Source organism: Melitaea cinxia, chromosome 22 (genome assembly GCF_905220565.1).
Source record: "Melitaea cinxia chromosome 22, ilMelCinx1.1, whole genome shotgun sequence".
In the NCBI taxonomy this organism is placed as follows: domain Eukaryota; kingdom Metazoa; phylum Arthropoda; class Insecta; order Lepidoptera; family Nymphalidae; genus Melitaea; species Melitaea cinxia.
This window is the reverse complement of record NC_059415.1, coordinates 6,390,007-6,415,429: the sequence shown is the minus strand read 5'-3', so window position 1 is coordinate 6,415,429 and position 25,423 is coordinate 6,390,007. Positions and strand designations below refer to the sequence as shown.

Genomic DNA, 25,423 nt, shown 5'->3' with positions numbered 1-25,423 from the left:
CTAGGTTTTTTATATATTATTGAACAATTGGACACAACACATCAGACGAGGCTGTATAATTTAGTACATTTGCTTATTCTGTGACGGATATAAATGACACCAAACATTAGCGTTCGTGTCACGACTCACGGTGTCACTTATAAAATTTAAAAATTTTACCCATTATAATACCAACTTTTATAATTTTATACATTATCTGGTGTACTTTACAAACACCAGCTAGTACAGAAATCTCAAATGTACGTATACCAATATTCTAATCGTATAGCATATAAAAAAATATCTACTTATACAGAAAACGAACATAATTTCACCGAAAAGTTAAGTTGTACTATTTATGCCGGTGAGATATAATTGAAACTATTTAGAAAGTACAAAAATGAGCAATAAACAATCAAAGAAAAATGAAAATAAAAAGAAACAACTACAAGAAACAAAACAGAAACAGAAATCATCATTCTTCTCTGTGAGTTAAAATTTTTCTTTTTAAAATGTATTTTTAGTGTTTTTATTTTTTTATGTTCTTAATTCATTGATGAGGTATTTGAATTTTTGTAAACACATTAAGTTATATAAAAATAACAATATAATGACAAAATAAATATTTTTAAGTTGGTAAAAATATGTATTATTTTTGTTTTATAAATTTAATCGTTATTAATCCTATATAAATTTTATAAAACATTGCTTATGTTTTAACACGTAGATAAGTCAATATTTTACACTCTAAAAATGATTTTATATTTCTTTTTCAGTTTGGAAAAATAGTATTTTTATCAACAATAGTAACAGGTGCAGCGTCATATTATCTTTACAAAGCCTTAACAACTCCACCTGAACTACCAAAGTTTGATCTGAATGCATACTGGGGACCCTATCCTATGAAAATAAATCCAGATTTATCTATAAGACCTTACAAAGTTGAATTTTCAGATGTCGTAAGTTTATAATGTTCATTTTCTTAATAATATAGGTACCAATTTGATATAGAGGTAAAATTTGTAGAATTGTAGAAGCTAATCCCTGGAAGTATTGTAACAATTCAAAAAAAAAATCACTAGTATAAAAGTACAATGCATATGGACAAAGCAATGTATATGGTCATAATTTTAACTTCCTAAAAATTTGTCAGTTTAATAGTACTTATAGGTACTTTATTATCACACAATTTATATTTATTTATTGTATATTTAATAGTTTATTGCACAGAAACAGAACATTTATAAAGATTTACAAAAAACATCCAAAAGATAATAAATGATATAATTAAAATTATTAACTTTTTATTTACAGATGATCAATGATCTTAAGGAGAGACTTCTTCACAGAAGGCCTTTCCCGCCACCTCTAGAAGAAGCTGGCTTTACTTACGGTTTTAATACACATTTCATAACCAGAGTCTTAGACTACTGGCAGAATAAGTATAACTTCAAGGAAAGGGAAGAGTTTTTCAACCAGTATAACCATTTCATGACAAATATACAAGGATTAGACATACATTATATGCATGTTAAGCCAGATAATCTTCTGCCAGATGTTGAAGTAAGTATTTCTAAGTAAAGATTATTAAATAAATCATAATTGTGTCTGTTAAATTTAAATGGCACCGCAGGACAAGCACCAGTATTGAAATAAAATAAGAATCATCGAATTTGAGACACACATAATCACTTCTTATTCATTATAAATAAATTAAATTATTTTGCCTTTAATTAAATAAATAATGACTTATAAGGAGCAATAAGACCAAAATTTAAATTTTAATCATAAAATATGAGGTTTCACTGACTCGCTTAATAGTGTTGAAAATAAAATTTGAAAAGTAATATTATGAATACTGTCCATTTATTTTACAGGTAGTACCATTACTGTTAATACACGGGTGGCCAGGGTCTATCAGAGAGTTCTACGAAATTATACCAAAGCTGACCAAACCAAGAGTTGGACACAAGTTTGTTTTTGAGATCATTGCTCCTAGCCTGCCTGGATATGGATTTTCACAGGTATGAGAAAACATTAAAAGACTATAATTTTATTCTTAACAGCTTTGTCTTCTGCAACTAATTGTTACTCATAGTAGGACTCTTTCTACCAACATGCAATGGAACAGCATGGCGGATTAAGATCTGACCATTTTCCTATATAGAGAAAGAGACCTTTGTCCAGCGGTGAGGTTAATTCAAAATTTCAGATTAATTGCATTCATAATTTTTCAACAAAAGTTCTTTTGTTATATGTAACAAAATTAGTTCAAGTTTTCTTATTAAAATGAAAAATTCTATTAATAAGAATTTAAAAAAAAAAAAACTTTTTTCTAAGAAATTTGAACAGGGCCTGTGTCAACTAACTAATATCTATTATAATTTAAACATATTCAAAATTAAGGATTACAATAATTTTATTTTTTAAATCAATAAATTTATTGTTCAAAAGAATAGATAACAAACAAATTCACAATACTTTAATGTGTTTAATATCACTTACTAAAATAAAAAGTAAAATTTATACATTGCATGAATTTGTTATTCATTATCTCATACATTGACCTCTTATGTAAAACATTGATAACATTATTTATAGATACCAAATATATTAAAGGAATTGACCTTATTTTGAATAACCGTCTTGTTGTTTTGTTCATTTCAATACCTGACTGATTATTTTATCTATAATCTATAATAATAATATATATAAAAGCGAAAGGTCACTCACTCATCACGAAATCTCCGAAACTATAACACATACAAACTTGAAATTTGGCAGGTAGGCTCCTTATAAGATGTAGACATCTGCTAAGAACGGTTTTTACGAAACTCGACCCCTAAAGGGGTAAAACGGGGGTTGGAAGTTTGTATGAAACTCCTATGTTTTTGAAGTAAGAGACTTGAAATTTAAAATGTATGCTCTCTAGATGGTGAAAACGTGTCCAAATAATGTATCTTTAGTAATTAATTACCTTTTGGGGTTAAAACGGGGGATGGTAGGTTGACTCACTTATCACGAAATCTCCGAAACTATAACACATACAAACTTGAAATTTGGCAAGTAGGCTCCTTATAAGATGTAGACATCCGCTAAAAACGGTTTTTACGAAACTCGACCCCTAAAGGGGTAAAACGGGGTTTGGAAGTTTGTATGAAACTCCTATGTTTTTGAAGTAAGAGACTTGAAATTTAAAATGTATGCTCTCTAGATGGTGAAAACGTGTCCAAATAATGTATCTTTAGTAATTAACTCCCTTTTGGGGTTAAAACGGGGGATGGTAGGTTGACTTACTTATACGAAATCTCCGAAACTATAACACCCACAAACTTGAAATTTGTCAGGTAGGTTTCTTATAAGACGTAGACATTTGTTAAGAACGAATTTTAAGAAATTCGACCCCTAAGGGGATAAAACGGGGGTTGGAAGTTTGTATGAAAGTCTTATGTTTTTGAGGTAAGAGACTTGAAATTTTAAATGTATGTTCCATAGATGGTGAGATGGTATCCAAATAATGTATCTTTAGAAATCACCTCCCTTTTGGGGTTAAAACGGGGGATGGTAGGTTGACTCACTCATCACGAAATCTCCGAAACTGTAATAGCTACAAACTTAAAATTTGGCAGGTAGGTTCCTTATAGAGCGTAAACATCCGATAAAAACGAATTTTACGAAACTTGACCCCTAAGAGGGTAAAACGGGGGATGGAAATTTGTATGAAAGTCCTATGTTTTTGAAGTAAGAGACTTGAAATTTAAAATGTATGATCTATAGATGGTGAGAAGGTGTCTAAATAATGTATCTTTAGAAATCAACTCCCTTTTGGGGTTAAAACGGGGGCTGGTAGGTTGACTCACTCATCACGAAATCTCTGAAACTATAATAGCTACAAAACTTAAAATTTGACAGGTAGGTTCCTTATAGGGCGTAGACATTTGCTAAGAACGGATTTTATGAAACTCGACCACTAAGGGGATAAAACGGGGTTGGAGTTTTGGAGTTTGTATGAAAGTCCTATGTTTTTGAAATAAGAGAATTTGAAATTTAAAATGTATGCTCTATAGATGGTGCGGAGGTGTCCTAATAATGCATCGTAATCTAGAAATATAAATGTCACTAACTCACTCATCACAAGAACTCAAAAACCGCTGGATGGTTCATCCTGGATGGATGGACAAGGATGAAATTCGGCAGGGAGGTAGATTATAGTTAGTAGACATCCGCTAAGAACGGATTTTACGATATTCTACCGCTAAGGGGGTTTAATTGGTGTTGATAGTTTGTATGAAACATATACACCAGGGTCGGTTTAAAGGAAATTAGCCGCGTTTGCATCTCTATGTGTTCAAGAAACATATTGATCACTTATAAGTAGTACAAAAAAATATATATTTTATACAATATCTAACCTTTACGTTACTAGGATAATTTATTACTAGGATATTTTATTTACCCCTGTCGTCACGGAGTCACGGAGGAGCGTGCTTTACGCTATTCCGTGGCATATATTTACGTAGAACTATATTAAAAACTAAATTGCATGCAGTATATTTTAAACATATTTACACTACAATACTATATTATTACTATTATTTCATACCACAATTCTGATGAATTCAACGAACCATTTTGTTCGACGCGACGCGCGCTTCACGCGGACGTAGTCGCGGGTAACAGTTAGTGTATTATAAAACCAAGTCCCCAAAAATGTATGTGATCGATTCCCTCAAAATCTACTGAACGGATTTTCGTGCGGTTTCAGCAATGGAGAGAGGGTTTCAAGAGGAAGGTTTACGGAACGGTTAAGCCAATTTTGATGAGAGTTTCACTGAAAGTTTGCCGGGAAAACTTTGTGACACACTGATTTCAACGCGGGCGAAGCCGCGGGCACTGCTAGTATATATATATTTTAGATATAACTTAATATTTTAAAATAAAATAGCTAACCTGGCGTTTTTTGTACTGCCATAAATTAAATTTAATTAAAAAAAAAAAACTTTTCAAAAGAGCTTTTGAAGCCTTGTAGATTTTTTTTTTTTTTTTAGTAAAAGAAAGTTCCACCATGTCATAGTTGAAAAAAGTATTGTATGATTGGTTACTGTACTATATAAATCCTATTTTATTTATATAAAGTACGATTATAATATTTTTAATAACAAAATATTTTTTTAATTTTATTACAGGCACCCGCTCGCCCAGGTTTAGGCCCAATGGAAATAGCGGTAGTTATATCAAACTTAATGAAAAGAATCGGTCACGATAAATATTACATCCAAGGAGGTGATTGTGGACATTACATAGGATCTATTATGTCTACCTTGTTTCCAGAAAGAGTGCTCGGTTTTCATACGAACTTGCCTGTGTTGTTTTTCCACCCATTGGCTCATATTTACACATTGCTAGGTAAGACCTATTTTGTGTATTCTTTTATGGTATTGTTAGGAAAATTGAGAATTTTGTGAATAACACAAATAAAATAAAGTCTCATTGATAGCTAAATTGCAAACTAAAAATAATAAAAAAATAAAAGTAAAACATTACATGAAATTTCAATAAATTTTAATTGCATCTTGAAATATTTTCATTCACTTTTATATTTAGAATTTCTATTGTAAAGAAACTTTATAAACATCTTTAGCCAATAGACAGAACTTTAACCTACATTTTTTTTTTTTAATTTAAATTACTATTGTATAGTAAAATTAAATAAACCTTTTCCATACAGGTAGTTTTTGGCCAAAGCTAATAGTTGAGCCAGAGTTAGAGAGCCGCATGTATCCATTAAGTGAGAAAATGTCCTGGCTGATACAAGAGTCAGGTTATTTGCATTTACAAGCAAGCAAACCTGATACCATTGGTAATTTGTCTTTATTTATGTAATAACTAGCTGGATTAACTAGCTGGGTGAATGGGAAAAGTATCTGCCCCCAATCCTTCAAAAACTATATAAGCAAGTATGTAATTGTGCAAAAAAAGTTGCGTTCTGAACACACAAAAAAAAAATGAATGGAATTGAGAACATCATCCTTTTTGGAAGTTGGTTAAAAAGTGTTTTCGTTTATTACAAATTTTTACAATATAAAGAATTACGATCGATATAAGGTTACCCACAAATAATAATTTCACAGTATTTTGTACATGATGCTAAATGACAAAATATATCTCACAGGTATTGCCCTAACCGACTCGCCAGCAGGTCTAGCAGCTTACATATTAGAAAAATTTTCAACTTTGACAAATCCTTCGTACATAAAGGCTGGCGATGGTAACTTATTGGCAAAACATAGCTTAACAAACTTACTAGACAATATCATGGTGTACTGGTCTACAAACAGCATGACAACTGCAATGAGGTTGTATGCCGAGAGTTTTAACAAACGAACTTTGAGTACTAGGCTTGATGAGTAAGTATCACTTTATAGTAAATATTTATCATTCAACACGTGTAATCGAATTAAGCTAATTATGCAACATATAATTTCTAACTACTTTTTTATAAATACACTCGCTCATATCCACTTAGAAAATACCCTTTTGAAATGAGTGTTAACTTAAAATATTTCTAGTCTTTAGTATATACAAATAAATAAATTAAATAAGTAACAGACATAAAGAAGCAATTTTGTAGGTAGAAGATAAGTTTTTATTGTGTAAAAGAAACAGGCACCCAATAGATAACCATATTATTAATTTCAGAATACCCACTGAAGTACCAACATGGGGTATTAAATTCAAATACGAACTGGCGTTTCAGCCAGATTGTATTTTGAAGTTGAAATTCAAGAATTATTTACACAGTACTATGGTGGAGGATGGTGGACATTTTGCCACTATGGAAAATCCTGAAATAATGGCAAATGATATATTTGAAGCTGTGAATACATTCAGACAATTTCATAATGTTACCAGGTAAAATAAAAATTATAATTGACAACAGGAGCCTTGAATGATGATAATATATCTTTATGGCATTTTTCTATCCTATATAAAAATATTTAGAATTCACACACATTAGTGTGGGTAACACGAAAATAAAATCGTACGAATATTTGTATTGCCTGAATCTAATGAGGTTTCTTAATTGAAGTAAAAGAGGCCTTAATGGCCTATTTTACCTCTTGATATATTAAAGTATATTCGTAACTTATGTGCAGAGTAAAACAGGCATGTATCCAACTTGATTCTTTGGATATGTAATTTGACGACGAGGTACGTCTACCTTGAAATAGAAAAAAATAAAAATAAAAATTGCATGTTTTTAGAATAAAAAAGGACATGGGTTCATAAGCCCGTGGATGTATATCACTTGTAAAAAAAAATATATTTGACGACGAATAACTATAGTATAATAAGCAACTGGCTGATGTACTAATGATTGTGAGTTTTATCCTCCACATGACAAATATATGTGTTGTCTTTATGGATGTAATGTATGATAACAAATTATGGTTAAAAAATAAATGGTGGTTTCTGGATCTTTCGTAGTCTTAGTTATTCTTTTTAAAGTAAATAAATGTTAAAATATTCAACATTCATACAAATTTTGGTAATCTTGTTCTTTATAACATTAATCTTAGAATTTATACTATTAACATAAAACATTTGACTAGCCCATTTGGCGCATTTTGTAGTGGCCCTGCTTTCTGTTCCGCGGGTTGCGGGTTCGATTCCCGCCTGAGTGTGGGTGTAATATTTGTATTTATATATATATAGTTATAACAGTCAAATGTTACCTGTAACACAAGCATTAAGTTGCTTATCATAGGAACAGACGACTGTGTGTTCCTATGATAAAAGACATCTATATTTATAAAACCACTTTGATTGACATGCTTAAGAATATCTGGTTGTCCAAACCTCCGACATTAGTTAAAAAGCTATCATTAATCTAAGATTATTTAATTGAACATTTCAAGTTAAAATGTATATAATTTAAATTGTTTCAGTCCTCAAGAAAAAGTCGAAAGCAATGATAAAAAACTTGAAAATGTATACGACTTTACTGTTAAAGACATATATGGAAGAGATGTCAAACTTGAAAAATACAGGGGATATGTACTCCTTATAGTCAATGTAGCCTCCCAATGCGGACTCACAGACACAAATTATGACCAGTTAAACGAATTATACGAGAAATACGCTAAAGGCAGAGATTTCAAAATACTTGCCTTCCCTTGTAATCAATTTGGAGGCCAAGAGCCAGGGTCATCGAAAGATATCTTGGAATTTATACAAGAGAGAGGCGTCAAATTTGATGTCTTCGAGAAAATCGAAGTAAACGGAGAAAATACACATCCTTTATGGAACTTTTTGAAAAAAACCCAAAGCGGTACATTCGGTGATTTCATTAAATGGAACTTTTCAAAGTTTATCGTCGACAAAAACGGTGTTCCAGTGGAACGGTTCGGACCAAATGTAAATCCATTGGATTTGGAACCCTATTTGGCTAAATATTGGTAATATAAATTGTCTGTATGTAAGAATGGACCAATTAACTTGTATGATGAAATTTATTATTGAACTTGTTTAATATTTTTAAGCTAAAATATTCTCTGATGCACTTAAGTATCTTATAAGCTTTTAATTTATACGTAAGAATAAAAGCAATTTGTTACATTAAAAATGTGATCTTTTATACTATGTGAAGTATGAATATGATAAATTATATTTTTTTATATTTATTAATAAATTGATTTTATTTACCTAAAAACCGCTTATTCACTCTTGCTTAAGATATTTAAAAAGAAAACAAATATAGATTAAAATAGTTTATTAAAATCGAAAGTACTTTAAAATAGTGTTACCTAAACAGTTTGTCTCTCCAATCTCAAGCGAGAAAAATCTTGCAGAGTGTTCCGTGAGCTATTTTCACTCCATTGCAGCTCCGGTATTGCGGAAATCATCTAAATCAAAATTTTATTTTATTTCTAATACATTTTTTTGAATTTCTATAAAATTATTGCTGAATCACTAACACAGAGTAAAACATAACTTATAGATAATATCGAAATAAAAATTTACTTCAAGTTTTATCAGCTGAATGGAACAGATTTAAAATGATTAAATATTACCTATCCTTAAATTGAAACTTTATTCAATAGGCATATATGAGGTGTAACACTAGAGTACCAAACCTACCAGGTAACTTTTTGTTTCTATTTCTCGTATAATGTACTTTCTCGCGTAACAGGAGGAAAGCTACTCTACTTGCAGGGCTATAAATATTGAACAAGTCTAGTTAATAATCTAATATATCTCTAATAATCAGTCTAGTTACATAGTCTAATCATCATTGACTTTCGTTGTAAAATACATAAACTTTTTTAGTTAATCCAAAATGTATCAGATTTTAATAGTAAAATGTACAGTTGCTAAATTTACAATTTTACTTTTCAAGACTTTATCAATATTTTCAAGTGCAGTTATATTTAATTGGATCCCACAGATATAGGATTTCGTGTAGTATATTACATTCAGGATATCTAATACTCTTTATAAGAGTTAAGACTAACCTATTTACATTTACCAAGAGTACAATAGTACTTTTTAACCGACTTCCAAAAAAGGAGGAGGTTCTCAATTCGACTGTATTTTTTTTATGTATGTTACATCAGAACTTTTGACCGTGTGGACCGATTTCGACAATTTTTTTTTTAATCGAAAGGTGGTGTGTGTCAATTGGTCCCATTTAAATTTATTTGAGATCTAACAACTACTTTTCGAGCTATATCTATTAATGCGTTTTTACTTGACGCTTTTTTCGTCGACCTACGTTGTATTATACCGCATAACTTTCTACTGGATGTACCGATTTTGATAATTCTTTTTTTGTTGCAAAAGAGGATATCCCAAGTTTAGATCCCAGAGAAATCGAGGGAAACTCTTGAAAATCCGCAATAACTTTTTACTGGGTGTACCGATTTTGATAATTCTTTTTTTGTTGGAAAGAAGATATCCCTAGTTTTGTACCATGATAAGGAAACCAGGATTTGATGATGGAATCCCAGAGAAATCGGGGGAACTTCTTGAAAATCCGCAATAACTTTTTACTGGGTGTACGGATTTTAATAATTTTTAATTTAATCGAAAGCTGATGTTTGTCATGTGGTCACATATATTTATTGAGATCCGATAACTACTCTTTGAGTAATCTTTGATAACGCGTAGTTACTTGGCTATTTTTTCGTCAATCTACGTTGTATTACTCGTTGATATAATTGAAGTCGGTTTTTTTTTCGTTTGCGAGCAAACACAATTAATCGAGAATAATTTCGCTACTTTACAATTTTTTTTTTTTTTTTTGATGTTTCTATTTTTAAATTTCGGTATTTATCAAGTAAATCCATATTTTTAAACTACTTCGAAAAAAGAGGAGGTTACTCAATTCGACCGTATATATTTATATATGTTCGGGAATAGCTTCGTCGTTTATGAAGCGATTTTGATAATTCTTTTTTTTTTTTTTTGTTGGAAAGGAGATATCCCAGGGGTGGTACCGTGATAAGAAAACCAGGATCTGATGATGGAATTCCAGAGAAATCGAGAAGAACCCTCGAAAATCGGAGTAACGACTAGTTTGTTAATTTTTTTCGACAAGTTACGTCGTATTACTTGTCGATGTAATTGGAGTCGGTTTTTTTTTTCGTTTGCGAGCAAACAATTATAAATTTTATAATAATTTGAATGGAATTATGGGATAGGGAAATATGGGAACTGTGTAAACTGGAATGTTTTTCTTTCTAATGTTAAGTTTTTCTCATATTTTGCATATATTGAAGTATTTTTAACGTAAAAATTATCTAAATTTAACTTTCTATTTTACTCTAATAATAATACTATCAAAATATTATATATTATAGGCACTACTATGAAATTCATGTCTAAATAAGGATCCTAACAAACTATTATTACATTATCCTTTTATATATATTTATATTTACATAGAAATAAAGAAAAAGAAAATAATACAAATAGTTATAAGATGAAAGTTTTATTAAACATTGAATACTTACTTTAAGATTCTTACAAACTCCATCACCATGATAATATTTGAAATAAATAGCATAAAAAATGCCTGCATTTACAAAAAATTGTAATATAAAAAACATGAAAAAATATAACCAAAACTAAATTTTGCACAAACATTGTACATACATTATACAAATTACATTCAAAAACTAAAAATTAAACAAAAATGATTTCTACCATATACAATTTACTTCAAATATTACCAGAACGTAGGTTCTGTTTGACGGACAGTTCTATGAACAGAATTCAGCTTTGTTTTTATTGTTTGGGCTTAATTTTTGTTTTAATTTAGTAAGTCATAAGCAAAACTGAAAACTGAACCATGTTTTTACTATCCTAGATACAAAGGTTCAAGGTATATCTTTAATAACCTCGGCAAGTTGCTCCCTTGTAAACATATGGAACAGAGACTCAGGTGTCATGGTCACTACTTCAACATTATTTTCGGATAGTTTTTCTTCCATTACTTGTTTTAGGATAGTCAATGCCGACTTAATCGCTTCTTTAAGAGTCATTGACTTGTGGTACACCTCCTGAAAGTTGATATTTCATATTTAAATACATTTCATAACACAAAAGTAAAGTGAATTATAGGCGTGAAGTAAACTGAAGTTACATAATTTCAAGTAAGAGATTTTTTTACATTCTATACACTATTTACTTGGTATGGTTAAATGCAGTTTAGTCAGCAATTACAAAACTAAAGTAAACATTGGTGCCCGAATAAAAATGTACTGCTTTAATAATGTACTGTATTTGTGTATTATTTGTTAACTTTTATTTAAAAGTGCAGCTAGTGAAGAATGCATGCACAGAAAAACAATAATTTACAAGTAGGTATTGAACTTACTGCTACAAACTACGATAAATAAATTTGGTAATCAAAAATACATGATAATTTAAAAAATTACAATTCCTGACTATTTTTGATGTGTTGAAACTTGAAAATGACTAATGACTAACTCTCTATCTAAGCTATACACTATATTTATATTACCTTCAAACTTTGTTGAGCCCCTTCACTACCAGAGCCGATGGCCTTGGCATCATACTGAACAAAAGTACCGCTTGGGTCCATGTGAAACAGCTGAGGACCTTTCTCATCAATACCTAATAAATACAAAGTATACATTACAATGATTTTCATTCTAGACACCTAAAATTATTTACTTTACGAAATTTACTCACATATTCACTTACTTTTTATAAGTCAACAGCCTTTAATATTACTGTTGAACTACTATTTAAAATAATTAATTTATTGTTTAAATTTGATTCTTATATTCAAGAAATGGTAAGTTTTGCTCGCAAACTGATCAACTCATTTTTACATTCATGAGCAAAAATAATTAATTCTTTGTCTATAGATTTTATTTCTCTTTGAGACAAACCTGCAAACATAACAGCTACTCCGAAGGGTCTAGACATAGCAGTTCCACTGTCATCATCACTATCTCCAAATTGGATAGCCAAGTTCGAGACGGCTTGAGCACACGACTCCACAGTCATACGTTCATTGTACACAAACCAGTGATTCTGGCATTCAACACGAGCCCTTTCTATCAGAGTCCTAAAATAATAAGAATATATCATTATCACTTTTATTATTGGTTTTTTTTTTCACATTTTAATAAGTTAGTTTCTCTTTCTGATATATATGAGGCTGAGTGAATAAGTATTTTATTACCTAGAATCAGCCATCAAACCGGAAACAGCACACGCAACATGTTTATCGACTTCGACAATTTTTTCTATAGTAGTAGGTTCCATTAAGGGCGAAGTAATCCTTTTTTCAACTGCTAAAACTACTCCTTCTGACGTCGAGATACCAATCGCGGTCGAGCCAAGTTTTATAGCTTCAATGGCATATTCCACTTGAAACAACCTTCCCTCAGGGCTGAATGTGTTGACTCCACGATCATACTCTGAACGGGTTAAGAACATCTGCAAAATATCCAAAAGTTTAGTATAAGCATTTTTACCGGTACATTAGGACAACCAATCAAAAACTTCAAAGGAAAATATATATATATATTTAAGAACACATATCATAAAAGAGATATTAATATCATATTAATACCTTGAAAAAGTTAAATTTTTAAGCTACTACAAGTCGTGACTATTTATTTTTTTTATGATTAGAATAAAATGCACAAGCAAGCAACTTCGTGAGTAATCAAAATTTTGACAGCATGACAACCATAAAGATAAAGAGTGCGTTCCACCTAAGGCCCACAACGCTATTCACACTTCACCGTTGATCACGAGTCACGCACGACCGCTTAAATTGCCGTTCCACTGAGGTAAAAAAAGCCGCGGGCGTTGTACTTGTAGGCGAATTTTATAAATGAAACGCATATTTGGGTGCTGTCAGGTGTCAACTGTGTGCTCGCAATATGACGGCATGGTGAAAACATGCAGCTGAGTGAGTGATGATGAGTGAATATTTCGCGAGAATTGGAGTATAACTTGTGGCTACGGCATTAAAGAATATAACCACCCCCTCTTTTCCCGTGGGTGTCGTAAGAGGCGACTAAGGGTAAAACTGTAATTGAATATTTTTTTTTAAAGAATACTTGGGATGTGATCTACAATCGATACCGAAGCCAAAAATATAGTTTTTAGAATTTTTGTCTGTTTGTCTGTATGTATGTCCGGGATAAACTCAAAAAGTACCGCATGGATTTACTTTAAATTTGGCACGAATATTATCAAGAAGTCGGGTCAACACCGGGAACGAGCAGTGAACCTTTATTTCCTCAACGCATTCTGTAACAACGTGTAATCTAACGACGCATATTTGAATGTTGTTGTTATTATGTTAATAACCATGCTATATAAGTTAGCTTCACACTATAAAAATCATGCAATATAAGTAACTGAGCCGATAAACATAATTAAATGAATATAAGTAGACAAGACAATTTTAAAGCAGCGCCATCTATGAGATTTTTCTGTAGATATGAAATGTAAAGAAGAAACGGGTATATGAATATTATTTTAAAAGGTATAAACGTAGGTATTTTTGGTGCTGTATAGCGTTCACGCAGACGACGTCGCGGGCAGCAGCTAGTTAATATATAAAAAGAAATTCGATTGCGAAACCGAAATAAAATGTTACGGGTTGGATAATGCAATGATTTAGGTAACAAATCATAGCTTTTGTCGACAAGTGGTGAAACAGCCCCTTAGTAGGATTAGACAATAAGCATATGTCAAGGCTCAAGCTTGTCAGCAACACAGGTCAGCAAACTCCAAAGCTTAGGATGAAGTATGCTCTGGATTTGCTACGCAATTATTATTACCGTGTGTGAACGAAACCACAACATACGAAAACTGTAAAAAATGAAAAGGACGAAAACAACATTTTTTGTCTTTGTCATAGTTTCTGTTGGTCACAACTAAAGTTGCGACTATATTAGTGTATTATCTATGGTTGCGACCAACAAATCAGTTGAGTCCGATATTTACTTCGTGAATTTATATGATTTAAGTGACTTACGGTAATTTAAGTGGTGAAACTAAGACGTAGTTGAGTGCTGTATGAGACTTATCATGGTAATATGTTATATAATCGGCTGTAAAAGCCGTATTGAGCAGAAATTACGAGACATAACCTTTCATACGTAAGTACAATTTTTTTGATAAAAATATACTTTCTTAGGCAAAAATATTGATAGAATGAGAGTCGTAGCATATTAAAAAGTTATTATAAATAGAAATAATTCTAAACATTTTTGAAAATCATATCAAAAATTGACCGCTCCAGCGGGATTCGAACCCGCGTCTCCGACTGACTGTGTCGGCGCTCTAGCCAATTAAGCTATGGAACGATGTACCCGCTAGAGCGAAATTTTTGATATGATGATTTTTATTTTCGGTTTAAGCGAACCGTGGCGCCGTCTATAGTGAGTTCTTTACAGAGACCCGTAACTATTCAAAGTTTCATATTACAATGAAAATCTTTGACAGGAGACGACACCATGCTATTTTTAATATTATTAACAGACAGGATTAATTGACAGGAGACGACACCATGCTATTTTTAATATTATTAAAAATAGCATGGTGTCGTCTCCTGTCAAAGATTTTCATTGTAATATGAAACTTTGAATAGTTACGGGTCTCTGTAAAGAACTCACTATAGACGGCGCCACGGTTCGCTTAAACCGAAAATAAAAATCATCATATCAAAAATTTCGCTCTAGCGGGTACATCGTTCCATAGCCTAATTGGCTAGAGCGCCGACACGGTCAGTCGGAGACGCGGGTTCGAATCCCGCTGGAGCGGTCAATTTTTGATATGATTTTCAAAAATGTTTAGAATTCCTAATGTGAGGGTAACACAAAAATAAAATCGTACATAATAGAAATAATGTATGAAAACGGCATTTATCGTCATAATAATAAATATATTAACCAACCAAATTAAGTGGTAAGGTTAATTTATCATCCTCGATGTAATCTCAGGCTAGTCCGCCATTTTTAACTACTTTATAATTTGATCAAGTTATAGATTATTTAGGGATAATAGCTGTGTTATTGATAAATTACCCTAAAATTGGGGTATTTTTGTATTCAATTTTAAATTTCATATACTAATGAAACTGTTGTTACAGATTTCCAAAGGACTCTGCAATTCGCCAATTATGAATTCGTGCCACTGGGCGACAAAACTGGCCACAAACCAAACATACTCGGATATGCTGTAGGCATTTTAAACAAAGTTGTTAAAGCAATAAGTTAAAAATATTTTAATGTTCGTATTCATTATGCAACAAAATCTTTTACAAACAAAATCGACAACATAAGAAATATGTACCCAAATTAATTATTTTCAAAGGACAATAAAAACTTAAATTTGGAGTTACTTGTTTCATTTTTTTTTTTTTTCATGAAATCATACTAAAGAGGTTCCGTTCAACTCCCAAGTTCGACTAAGAGTTGAACAGAACAGTTTTCAGACCACATCGTACAAAATATTACTGTCGTATTTCATGCTAACATCAAAACTCAAAAGCAGAATAAAATAAAATAATTAAAAAATTGAAAAACCCACCTGCGTTAAAACTGAAGAGAAAAACAAGGGCGATTTTAATAGTCGGGACCGATTATTACTATTAGAAAGAATATAGATTGATTTTAAAGCTGGATCCTGACCTGTCCGGAGTGTTAAAATCAAACTTTTTTTTCTTCAGTATTTACACAGGCGGGTTTTCAAATTTTTTTCAATTAATTTATTTTATTTAAAATTTTTGAGGCCGCGCTAAGAGCGTTTGCATAATATAAGTGAATAATCGCATTGTCGTGGCAGTTATTATTACTTACTTATTATAATAATATTATTGTTATTATTACTGCCTTATCGAAAATTCATGAAAAATGCAGGGTAATTTTGGTAAAGGCTGGCAACCCTTCTATCTTATGTACTTTATGTCTGTCCCTTACGGGTGTACGCGCATAGCAAATCCAGAGTATACCTGATCCATGTCCAAAGCATGGAGCATAGATGCTCCATGCTCCATGCTCCAAGGACTCGACGCCACCTTGCAATTTTTTTTTTTTTTTGTTCTATTCCTACGTGTATGGATACCTATACCTACGTGGATGGGTACCTATTTTATACCAAAGTTCTATGCATTATTTTCCTTTATTCCCAAAAGTTTTGCAATCTTAAAAAAACTTCAGCAAAATGTTACTTATGCTACTTAGTAGGTACATTTTTATGTTATATCGTTGTTTCTTTAATAGGTTTGTTGAGTACTAGCTCTGCTATCTGTTCCAACACTATCTATAAAACTGACATCCTTTGTAACAATAAAATGATAATTTAGTTATTACGATTACGCCTCCTAACAATATAAATATTGAATCAATTGTAAACACGTGTTTATTCGCCCTAAAAAAAAACAGTGTTTAAAAATATATGTTAAAATTTTGCTTTGTACGTTATTGGAACGCGCGATAACCTAGCAATATTATTTTATATAAAACTGGTTAACGGTACAACTACGCTAGTCACAATACGGCATCCTGAGCGCTATAAACGTATTGAAGGAGAAAATAGTGATATTTTGTGCAATTGTAATCAAAATCGCATTATAGGTCCCAGAAAACTACTTTTCGTAAAATATTTTAAAGAATCAATTTAATTAACGTGACTTTTTGAGGTATGTTCAGTATAATATGGTAATTAATAACGTTTTAAGAATGAAAAAAAAAATTAAAATTCTATTTGTTTCTTGACTTTTTCCAATAAAAGAGCGAAATGTTTAAATGAATATACCTATGTTATTAACTTTTAAATAATTTATCGTTAGACTAGAAAAGAAATATGGAAACATTATTAATTTCAGTGTTTTTGTATACTTCCTATGGCATTTGTCTGTACCTAATATACAAAATTTAATAATTTTGTAAGAAAATAAAAAGGATTTTTTAAATATATCAGTACAAAATCAAAAATTATAAATATTTAAATATTAATTAATAAATAGGAGTTAACGTTAAAATAGGTTTACATATTACAATTTTTTTTTATCGTGATGCGAAAAATTTAGTAATTTTATGACATCTAAAACTGAAAATAATAAAATGTAGGCAACAAAATAAATCACGGTGATATTTAATGTGTGTACCACTTGTAAGAACATAAAAATTATCATAATAAAACTAATACTAATAACTGTTTCTTTATTTCAGGTATATCAAGACAAACAAAACAAATAAAAATGACTGATAATCCAGAAAAAGTTATAGGAAGTATTAGTGGCTTTGAAAAAACCGACACACACTATGCAATAGAATTTGAAACAGGCGAAAAAGCTAATTTACATATTCTAAACGATCATGTCTTTAGATATTACATGTCACCGAGTGGAGACTTTTTGGATTATCCCACACCAATAAACCCAGACGATGTTGCAAAAATCGTTTCAAAAGATATTAATGATTACGGATTCGAAGCATTCAAGCAATCGATACGAAAAGATACTACAACACATTACATTATACGAACCAAAGATGTAGTAATAATTTTCGATAAGATAAAAGCTACAATGAATGTTGTTGACTTAAAGACAAACAAAGAAGTCTTACACGAAAACAAACCTTTATCTTATACCGATTGCGAATCAAAACAAGTATTAAAACAGCACGTTGATGAATACTTTTTTGGAGGCGGAATGCAAAATGGAAGATTCAGTCACAAAGGAGAGATTATCTATATTGAAAATACAAACGAGTGGAATGACGGAGGAGTAACGTCTCCTAATCCCTTTTATTGGTCTACCTACGGATACGGTATCCTGAGAAACACGTGGCAAAAAGGCGTATACGATTTCAGTTACAAATCAAATAATTCCATAGAAACTGTTCACGACGGAGAAGATTTTGATGCGTATTTTTTTATAAATAGCTTACCAAAAAATATTTTGAATGATTATTACGAATTAACTGGGAAACCGCTTTTGATGCCTAAGTACGCATATTATGAAGCGCATTTAAACGCTTTTAATCGCGATTATTGGGTAAAAGTTTCTCCAGACACTCGTGGAGCGATACTTTTTGAAGATGGATATTATTATAAAAGTTATAAGCCAAACGAAATTGGAGATAAAAAAGGCATTTTGGAATCGTTAAATGGAGAAAAAAATAACTATCAATTCTCTGCTCGCGCTATGATAGACAGGTATAATAAACACGACATACCGTTAGGTTGGTTTATACCAAACGACGGATACGGTTCTGGATATGGACAAACTGATTCTTTAGATGGGGACATTCAAAATTTGAAAGAGTTTGTAGATTACTCTCTTAAGAATGGCGTTGAAGTAGCATTATGGACAGAATCTAATCTTCATCCTGTCGACCCATTACATCCTAAGAAAGGAGAAAGAGACTTAAGCAAGGAAGTAGGTGTAGCCAACGTAGTTGCACTAAAATGCGATGTTGCTTGGATCGGTAGCGGTTACTCTTTTGGACTCAACGCTGTAGAAAATGCATCCAAAATTTTTGAAAAATCAACTAAGGACAATATCAGACCAATGATTATAATGGTTGACGGTTGGGCTGGTACGCAGCGCTACTCTGGCATTTGGAGTGGCGATCAAAAAGGTGGAGAGTGGGAATACATTCGATTTCATATTCCAACTTATATAGGAGCAGGTCTTTCAGGTCAACCAGTCATAGGTTCCGATATGGATGGAATTTACGCAGGCGGAAACAAAGAAATTAATATTCGAGATTATCAATGGAAAACTTTTACTCCTCTACAATTGAACATGGATGGATGGGGTAACACTCCAAAAACTCCCTTTAGTTATGATGAGGAAGCCACAAAAATCAATAGAGCTTATTTGAAATTAAAGTCGATTTTGATGCCTTATAACTATAGTCTAGGATACGAATCGACTCGTGGACTTCCCTTGGTCAGAGCTATGTTTCTTGAGTTCCCTGAAGAAACTTCTGCTTATACCAAAGATTCCCAATATCAGTATATGTGGGGACCTAGTATATTGGTAGCGCCAATATACAACAACGAAAAAAGGATGGAAATGTCCGTTCGCAATGAAATTTATCTTCCAAATAAAAATCAAGTATGGATAGATTTTATAACAGGAGAAAAGTATCAAGGTGGCAAAATTTACAACAACGTCCTAACACCATTATGGAAAATTCCTATATTTATAAAAGAAGGATCTATTATACCGATGACCAACCCAAACAACAATCCTTTTGAAATAAAAAGGGCCCTCCGAAAGTTTACTTTATACCCAAATGGAACTACAAGCTTTACTGTTTATGAAGACGATGGTAAATCGGCTGATTATTTAAGAGGCGGTTATGCTACAACTAAAATATTAGCAGACGGTCCATCATCTAATGAAGTAGGGGATTTACTTATAACCATATTCAAAACTAAAAAATCTTACAAAAATATGTTTAAAGAAAGAAGCACATTGATACAATTAATGGCATCGGAAGATGTTGAAAATGTAAAGATTGCTATAAATGGAGAAACATTAAAATTATCGAAAGCTAAGACTTTAATTGAATTTAATAATGAGGAAAACGCATACTTCTTCGATGAAAACTTCTGTATAAATCCATATTTAAGTGAATATAGTGATACAAAACAAAAATTCTTATTGATAAAAATCGAAAAACTCGACGTTACAAGGAGTGAAATTCAAGTCAAAATAATAAATTTTTCAAATAAAAAAGAAATCGTTGGAGTATTTCCAGTAATTACGACATTAGAAAAACCGAAAAATTTCGAAATAAAAAATGTAGTAAAAGAAATCCTATCGTTATCAATTTCTGTTCAATGGGACGAAAATAAACAAGCAGATTGTTATGAAATCGAAAGAAATGGCGTAGTGTTTACAAATATCATAGGCAATTCATTCGAATTTAAAGATCTCGTGTATGGTAGTAAATATGAATTTAGAATTCGAACTATTTTAAACAAATGCGCTTCTGAATGGACCGACGCGATATCAGATATAGTGATGAATGACGAACTGAAAAATATTATAACAGGCGTAAAAGTTGAATGTAACTTGCCATGCCAACCTTGTCAAGAAGTGAATAAATTAACCGATGGAAATTTGAAATCGATGTGGCATACCGATTGGAGGGATGCTGGTAAATCAAATCCAAAAGAAGAAAAACATATTTCACTTCATTTCGACTTGGGAGATGTATACGAATTAGATAGAGCAGATTACACGCCTCGTATTGACGCCGGAAATGGTACATTCCTTGTAATTCGTTACCGTTACTCCACCGATGGAAAATTATGGAGTGATTTGTCTGATCCTATCCGATTTAAACGAGATAACTCGGTAAAATCTATCTTCTTTAATGGAAAAGAGTTTAGATTCATAGAACTAACTATATTGGAAACTGTTGGCAATTTCGGATCTGGTAGGCAACTACGGTTTTTTAAAAAATTATAGTTACGAACACGTTTAGTACGTGGAAATTGCATTTAATGTTAAATACTTTATTAAGCGTCCTATTTTTAACATAACAATAATTAACACGAAGCTATCACATGCTAGATGTAACGATAGAATCAGTTTTTTTTTAATAGCCTAAGGCAAATACAACAAAAAAAAAAATGACTCAACAGTTAATGTATATAAATTGAATGTTGAAGTTAAATGAAACGAAGGCACATTCAATTTATATACATTAATTGTCTAAAACAACCTATACCAATAATAATCAAAGGCAAATTTTAGACGATTAAGCATTTATTACTAATCTACACATTGAAAATTAATTTTGCAACTCTTCAGCGCTCCTTAGCGCAATAATAGTGCAAGTCGACGAATTTTCGTTAAAAACGCAACTAATTGATAAATCTTCTAGGACACAGCTATATTCATGATCCGGATATCTATTCCTGACATAAGCAGACCTAGGATCTTCTGATAGTAGATTTTCAATGTTAGACTTGAAATCTTGAGCTCTTTCACCAATGAGATCATTCAATCTTTGGAGTGTATCCTCTGTAAAGACAACTTGGTAACGCTGTGATGGCGGATTAATAACCCAGGATGCGACACGTATGCCATCTTGATTGATATTTAATTGCGGTGGGGTAAATCTTTCTTGTCCATCTGGGGATCCACGCTCAGTGTCTCTATTTACTGGAGATGTGATAGGACCGTCTAACATATCTTCGCTTGAAGATTCTGGGGATGGTGAGATAAAATTGGCAGGTTCTTGTAATAAAGAAGGAATATCACCGAATGGCGAAGACATTGGACTAGACGTGTCGATACCGATTGGTTGTACTAAACGAGGACTCACACTGAAAATAAATATAAAAATAGTCAAAATCTGTAATTTTGATTAGATGTCTGATTAAGAAAAAGGAGATTTTATAACTTAACCTAAAATATCTTTTACAAGATCTAGTAAGAGGATATAATTATATCTTATTTTTGTAACTTAAAGTCGCAATGGAGGGCATGATGCCCCCCTTGCCGCCCCGAAACACCACTATTCGCGAAACTCCAAAAGGCGTAAAGAGCGGTAAGTTAGTAACGAAATTCGGTTCGAGCATAGATTATAACAAAACTTATTTTAGTAAGTAAAATATTATGAATTATATTATAGGCGTGTTCTTATTTTAAAATATTGAACACTTAAACTAGTGTATTTATAACCAAATCGACGTGTTTTGTTGATACTTACAATTTACAATAATATTTTTATGTCAGAATATATTATGAAATCCATATTGTATAGGTAAAAGGTATATAGCATACCAATTTATTGCTATATAAACTTACTGTAATTTACAATACAACATGTAATCTAGATAAAACTTTGTCATTGACGACATTTAAGTTCATTTATTTACATAATTAAGTATAAATTTAAAAAACAATCTAAAATAATTTTTTTATATTATTTTTTACATATTAATCTTCTTACGTGGGTCGTTGGCGCAATCTGTGATAGTCAACTTTTAGACGTCAATTCTAAAAGTTTTCAGATGTTAATTTTAAGACAAAATAAAAAAATACTCTATGATATGTACTTTCATACTCAAAAGTATTACAAAATAATTTAGTTTTTTTAATATAATGTTTATAAGGGAAAAAACTTTTATCTTGTAAAATTATTTAAAATACATGTACAGTATTTTTAAGAAATAATTTAAGTTAGCGAATTACTCTATATACAATTAAATATTGGAAAATTAAGTGCTTTCTTTGTGTTAAACATATGGTACTAGACAAATAAAGATTTCAAAATGTTTACCTTCTGGCAGAGTAAGAATCATCATCAACTTGCAAACCAGCCATTGTTTCTGTGGCATCACTTATACCCTCAGTTGGTGGTCTAACTAAAGAAGTTAAAATGGGGGAATCCCCATTAGCTGGGGGGTAATCATATTGCGGTATGAATGGCTTAATATCAAGAACCGGTGTACCATTCACCATATCTACGCCATAGAAGTGTATTTTATTGCCTGCAAAAAAAAATTGATTTATATTCAATTTTAATTCTTATCTTTAAAAAGTTCTATATATAACTAAAAAGGTCTATAACTATGGCAAAATGGTAATTAAAATTTTAAATCTATGTATGAATTTCGGTAATACAGGTTTCCTAAACATAAAATGACACCAGACTCTTACACAGACATTTCTTACATTAATCTTGTAAAATTTGCAAAAAAAAATTCACTTGTTTGTTAAAATGGAATACACACACAATACTTAACTGACAATTCTTTTTTACAATTATCTACAATCATGTAATTTTTAGAATTGAAAAAAATACGAAAATTTAAATATATAGAATTGCTACTAGTGTTCTATATAAATATATAAGAAAATATATATTGTAATTTGTATGATTTTATTTATGTGTTACCCTTACATATTACCTTACATTACATATTAGCTTATAACCTAATGTAAAATCATCATATCAAAAATTTCGTACTAGTGGGTACATCGTTCCATAGCTTAATTGGCTAGAGCATCGATACGGTCAGTCGGAGATGCAGGTTCGATCCCTGCTGGAATGGTCGATTTTTGATATGATATTAAAAAATATATATTGTACTATATATTGTATGCAATGTTATTATGAGCATGATATTATGCAGCAATTTTTTTAAATCCTTTTTATGGAAAGTATATTTTTCACTGTTATTTTATTGTAGATATAGGTACATTACTTAAAAATTAAAACATAATATATATGAAATAAAAGCATTACCTTCAATACTGTGGAGTTTAACAAGAGAAAGTCCAATAGGACAAGGGCGATGCGGAGACCTTGTAGAAAATACACCACATCTCTGGCCAGCAAGACGTGGGGGTGACACCTTTGCTTGGACAGAATTCCCGTCAGTAATATGGAAGTGAAATATAATCCTGAAATTTTATATTTGTACACATTTTTGTTTATCATGCATAAAATTTATATTTTTTAATTGACTTCAATAAAGTGAGCAGGTCCTCTATTAGTCCCATTTCAATTTGAGTGAGATCTGATGTGCAGTTTTTGAGTTATTACTATGTGTACTTACTAATAATGTGTATAAGTATTATCATTTTTAATATTTTTCAATGTAAGTTAAAGATTCTTTTTTTTTTTTTTTAGAGAACAAAGAGTGTCAGACAGTCAGTTCAGATGTTTTCATAGATTTGTGATGGTAATAATTACTTATAGTAGTTATTCATGAACACTCAGTAGAGCAGAATTAAGCTTCATCAGGCAGTGTGACATTTCTATATTTATAGTATAAGATTATATTACATACCATACATGAGAAAATTCTTCCAAACCATTGAGAGCATGATCGGGGTTATTTAAAACGTTAGTATCAATAACAATCACTCCCCTCAAGTTTTTCAAAACTGAGGGCTGTCGTGGTACTGCTCTTTTGTTATCAAACGTGGTCTCAATATATCCAATTGGTCGAAATGTTATCTCATTAGATGGGGACACTAAGGTCTGGACAGTGTTTGTAGTGCTAACTACTGATGTAGCTGAAACCGACATAAATAATTATAAAACCATAATTAATACATACACATATCAACCATTACATTTGGATAGAATTGTATGGTAAGTGTATATTTTATAGAAAAAGAAACTATAATATTTAATAATTAATATAATTAATAAATTGTCCTTTTATTATTAATTAAATTAAAAATTTATAAATACAGTGTCATTTAGAAGAAAACTTGTAATAACTACTTATTTCACTAGCTATTGTTTTATTGATAGTTTTTACAGTAATTAATTTATTGATTTTACGTTTATATTATAAAAATATAAATTACAAGAAATTTTTATTAACATTACAATCTATAAACGTAAATTTACCTTCAGCAGCGCAGTTAGAACACCGAAGACTACTAAGCGTTGATTTTATATAATTTACTTCTTTTACGTGCTCATGTTTCAGCGCTGATATACGCTGTCTGAAAAAAGGTAATAGTATAAAACAATAGTCGCAATATCGAAGCTTAATTTAACATTTCCTTTACTATTAACCTTAAGTTTTTTATTTCCGTTCTAGCCAAAGCTATCTGGTTCTGATAAAACTCGATGTTTTCTGTCATAGTAAATATATTTGACAACAGTTAATAGAAACATATACTTAATTAATATAGAGAAAAATCAAAAACCTTTAGTGAAACTTTCTAATGATTTCCATTGGTATCATGAATTTTGTGCCTTTGGGTCTTAGGCAAATTCAATGTTTACCATATTGCCGTAAACAAGAAAGTGTGAAAGAGACAAAAGCTAAAAGCACAGATTTATAAACAAATAGTGTGTACAATACTATAAAAACTACTAAACCCTATACTATACCGATTCTTGGAATCGGTAAATTATTTGTTGTTTATCTATTATAAGTTATA

The 25,423-nt window shown here is 31.1% G+C and overlaps 4 protein-coding genes and 1 long non-coding RNA gene across 5 annotated transcripts; 3 read left to right on the top strand and 2 right to left on the bottom strand.

Annotated features, from left to right (window-relative positions):
* The first annotated feature begins 379 nt into the window (after positions 1 to 379).
* On the top strand, positions 380 to 8,692 carry LOC123664420 (juvenile hormone epoxide hydrolase-like). The gene is made up of 9 exons (XM_045598963.1): positions 380 to 466; positions 756 to 938; positions 1,294 to 1,542; positions 1,857 to 2,003; positions 5,166 to 5,385; positions 5,708 to 5,839; positions 6,152 to 6,386; positions 6,679 to 6,891; positions 7,929 to 8,692. Exons 1-9 carry the CDS (start codon positions 380 to 382, stop codon positions 8,440 to 8,442), a joined length of 1,980 nt encoding a protein of 659 aa, XP_045454919.1. The 3' UTR covers positions 8,443 to 8,692.
* Positions 8,693 to 10,956: 2,264 nt separating this feature from the next.
* Positions 10,957 to 13,216, bottom strand: LOC123664482 (proteasome subunit alpha type-5). The gene is made up of 5 exons (XM_045599020.1): positions 13,091 to 13,216; positions 12,698 to 12,954; positions 12,402 to 12,580; positions 12,008 to 12,120; positions 10,957 to 11,543 (listed from the first exon to the last, which is right to left on the bottom strand). Exons 2-5 carry the CDS (start codon positions 12,952 to 12,954, stop codon positions 11,361 to 11,363), a joined length of 732 nt encoding a protein of 243 aa, XP_045454976.1. The 5' UTR covers positions 13,091 to 13,216; the 3' UTR covers positions 10,957 to 11,360.
* Positions 13,217 to 14,445: 1,229 nt separating this feature from the next.
* Positions 14,446 to 15,875, top strand: LOC123664691. Its single transcript, XR_006744867.1, has 2 exons — positions 14,446 to 14,636; positions 15,629 to 15,875. It is a non-coding gene; the product is annotated as an uncharacterized LOC123664691 (long non-coding RNA).
* A 1,832-nt stretch (positions 15,876 to 17,707) lies between these two features.
* Positions 17,708 to 21,090, top strand: LOC123664533 (alpha-glucosidase 2-like). The gene has a single exon (XM_045599068.1). It carries the CDS (start codon positions 17,741 to 17,743, stop codon positions 20,969 to 20,971), a length of 3,231 nt encoding a protein of 1,076 aa, XP_045455024.1. The 5' UTR covers positions 17,708 to 17,740; the 3' UTR covers positions 20,972 to 21,090.
* A 163-nt stretch (positions 21,091 to 21,253) lies between these two features.
* Positions 21,254 to 25,169, bottom strand: LOC123664534 (tRNA (adenine(37)-N6)-methyltransferase). Its single transcript, XM_045599069.1, has 6 exons — positions 25,053 to 25,169; positions 24,882 to 24,979; positions 24,310 to 24,538; positions 23,763 to 23,920; positions 22,794 to 23,004; positions 21,254 to 21,834 (listed from the first exon to the last, which is right to left on the bottom strand). The coding sequence occupies exons 1-6, from the start codon at positions 25,118 to 25,120 to the stop codon at positions 21,297 to 21,299; spliced, it is 1,302 nt and encodes a 433-aa protein (XP_045455025.1). The 5' UTR covers positions 25,121 to 25,169; the 3' UTR covers positions 21,254 to 21,296.
* Between the last annotated feature and the right edge of the window lie 254 nt (positions 25,170 to 25,423).

Excerpts from the sequence above, each read along its gene's own strand:
- LOC123664420 (XM_045598963.1), top strand. The coding sequence starts at position 380 with ATGAGCAATAAACAATCAAAGAAAAATGAAAATAAAAAGAAACAACTA. Across the intron at positions 5,840-6,151 it reads AAGCAAACCTGATACCATTG|GTATTGCCCTAACCGACTCG; the intron begins GTAATTTGTCTT and ends TATATCTCACAG. Across the intron at positions 6,892-7,928 it reads CAATTTCATAATGTTACCAG|TCCTCAAGAAAAAGTCGAAA; the intron begins GTAAAATAAAAA and ends AAATTGTTTCAG.
- LOC123664482 (XM_045599020.1), bottom strand. The coding sequence starts at position 12,954 with ATGTTCTTAACCCGTTCAGAGTATGATCGTGGAGTCAACACATTCAGC. Across the intron at positions 12,121-12,401 it reads AGTAGCTGTTATGTTTGCAG|GTATTGATGAGAAAGGTCCT; the intron begins GTTTGTCTCAAA and ends TGTATTTATTAG. Across the intron at positions 11,544-12,007 it reads GGGCTCAACAAAGTTTGAAG|GAGGTGTACCACAAGTCAAT; the intron begins GTAATATAAATA and ends ATCAACTTTCAG.
- LOC123664533 (XM_045599068.1), top strand. The coding sequence starts at position 17,741 with ATGACTGATAATCCAGAAAAAGTTATAGGAAGTATTAGTGGCTTTGAA.
- LOC123664534 (XM_045599069.1), bottom strand. The coding sequence starts at position 25,120 with ATGACAGAAAACATCGAGTTTTATCAGAACCAGATAGCTTTGGCTAGA. Across the intron at positions 24,980-25,052 it reads ACGGAAATAAAAAACTTAAG|ACAGCGTATATCAGCGCTGA; the intron begins GTTAATAGTAAA and ends ACCTTTTTTCAG. Across the intron at positions 24,539-24,881 it reads TTCTAACTGCGCTGCTGAAG|CTACATCAGTAGTTAGCACT; the intron begins GTAAATTTACGT and ends TGTCGGTTTCAG.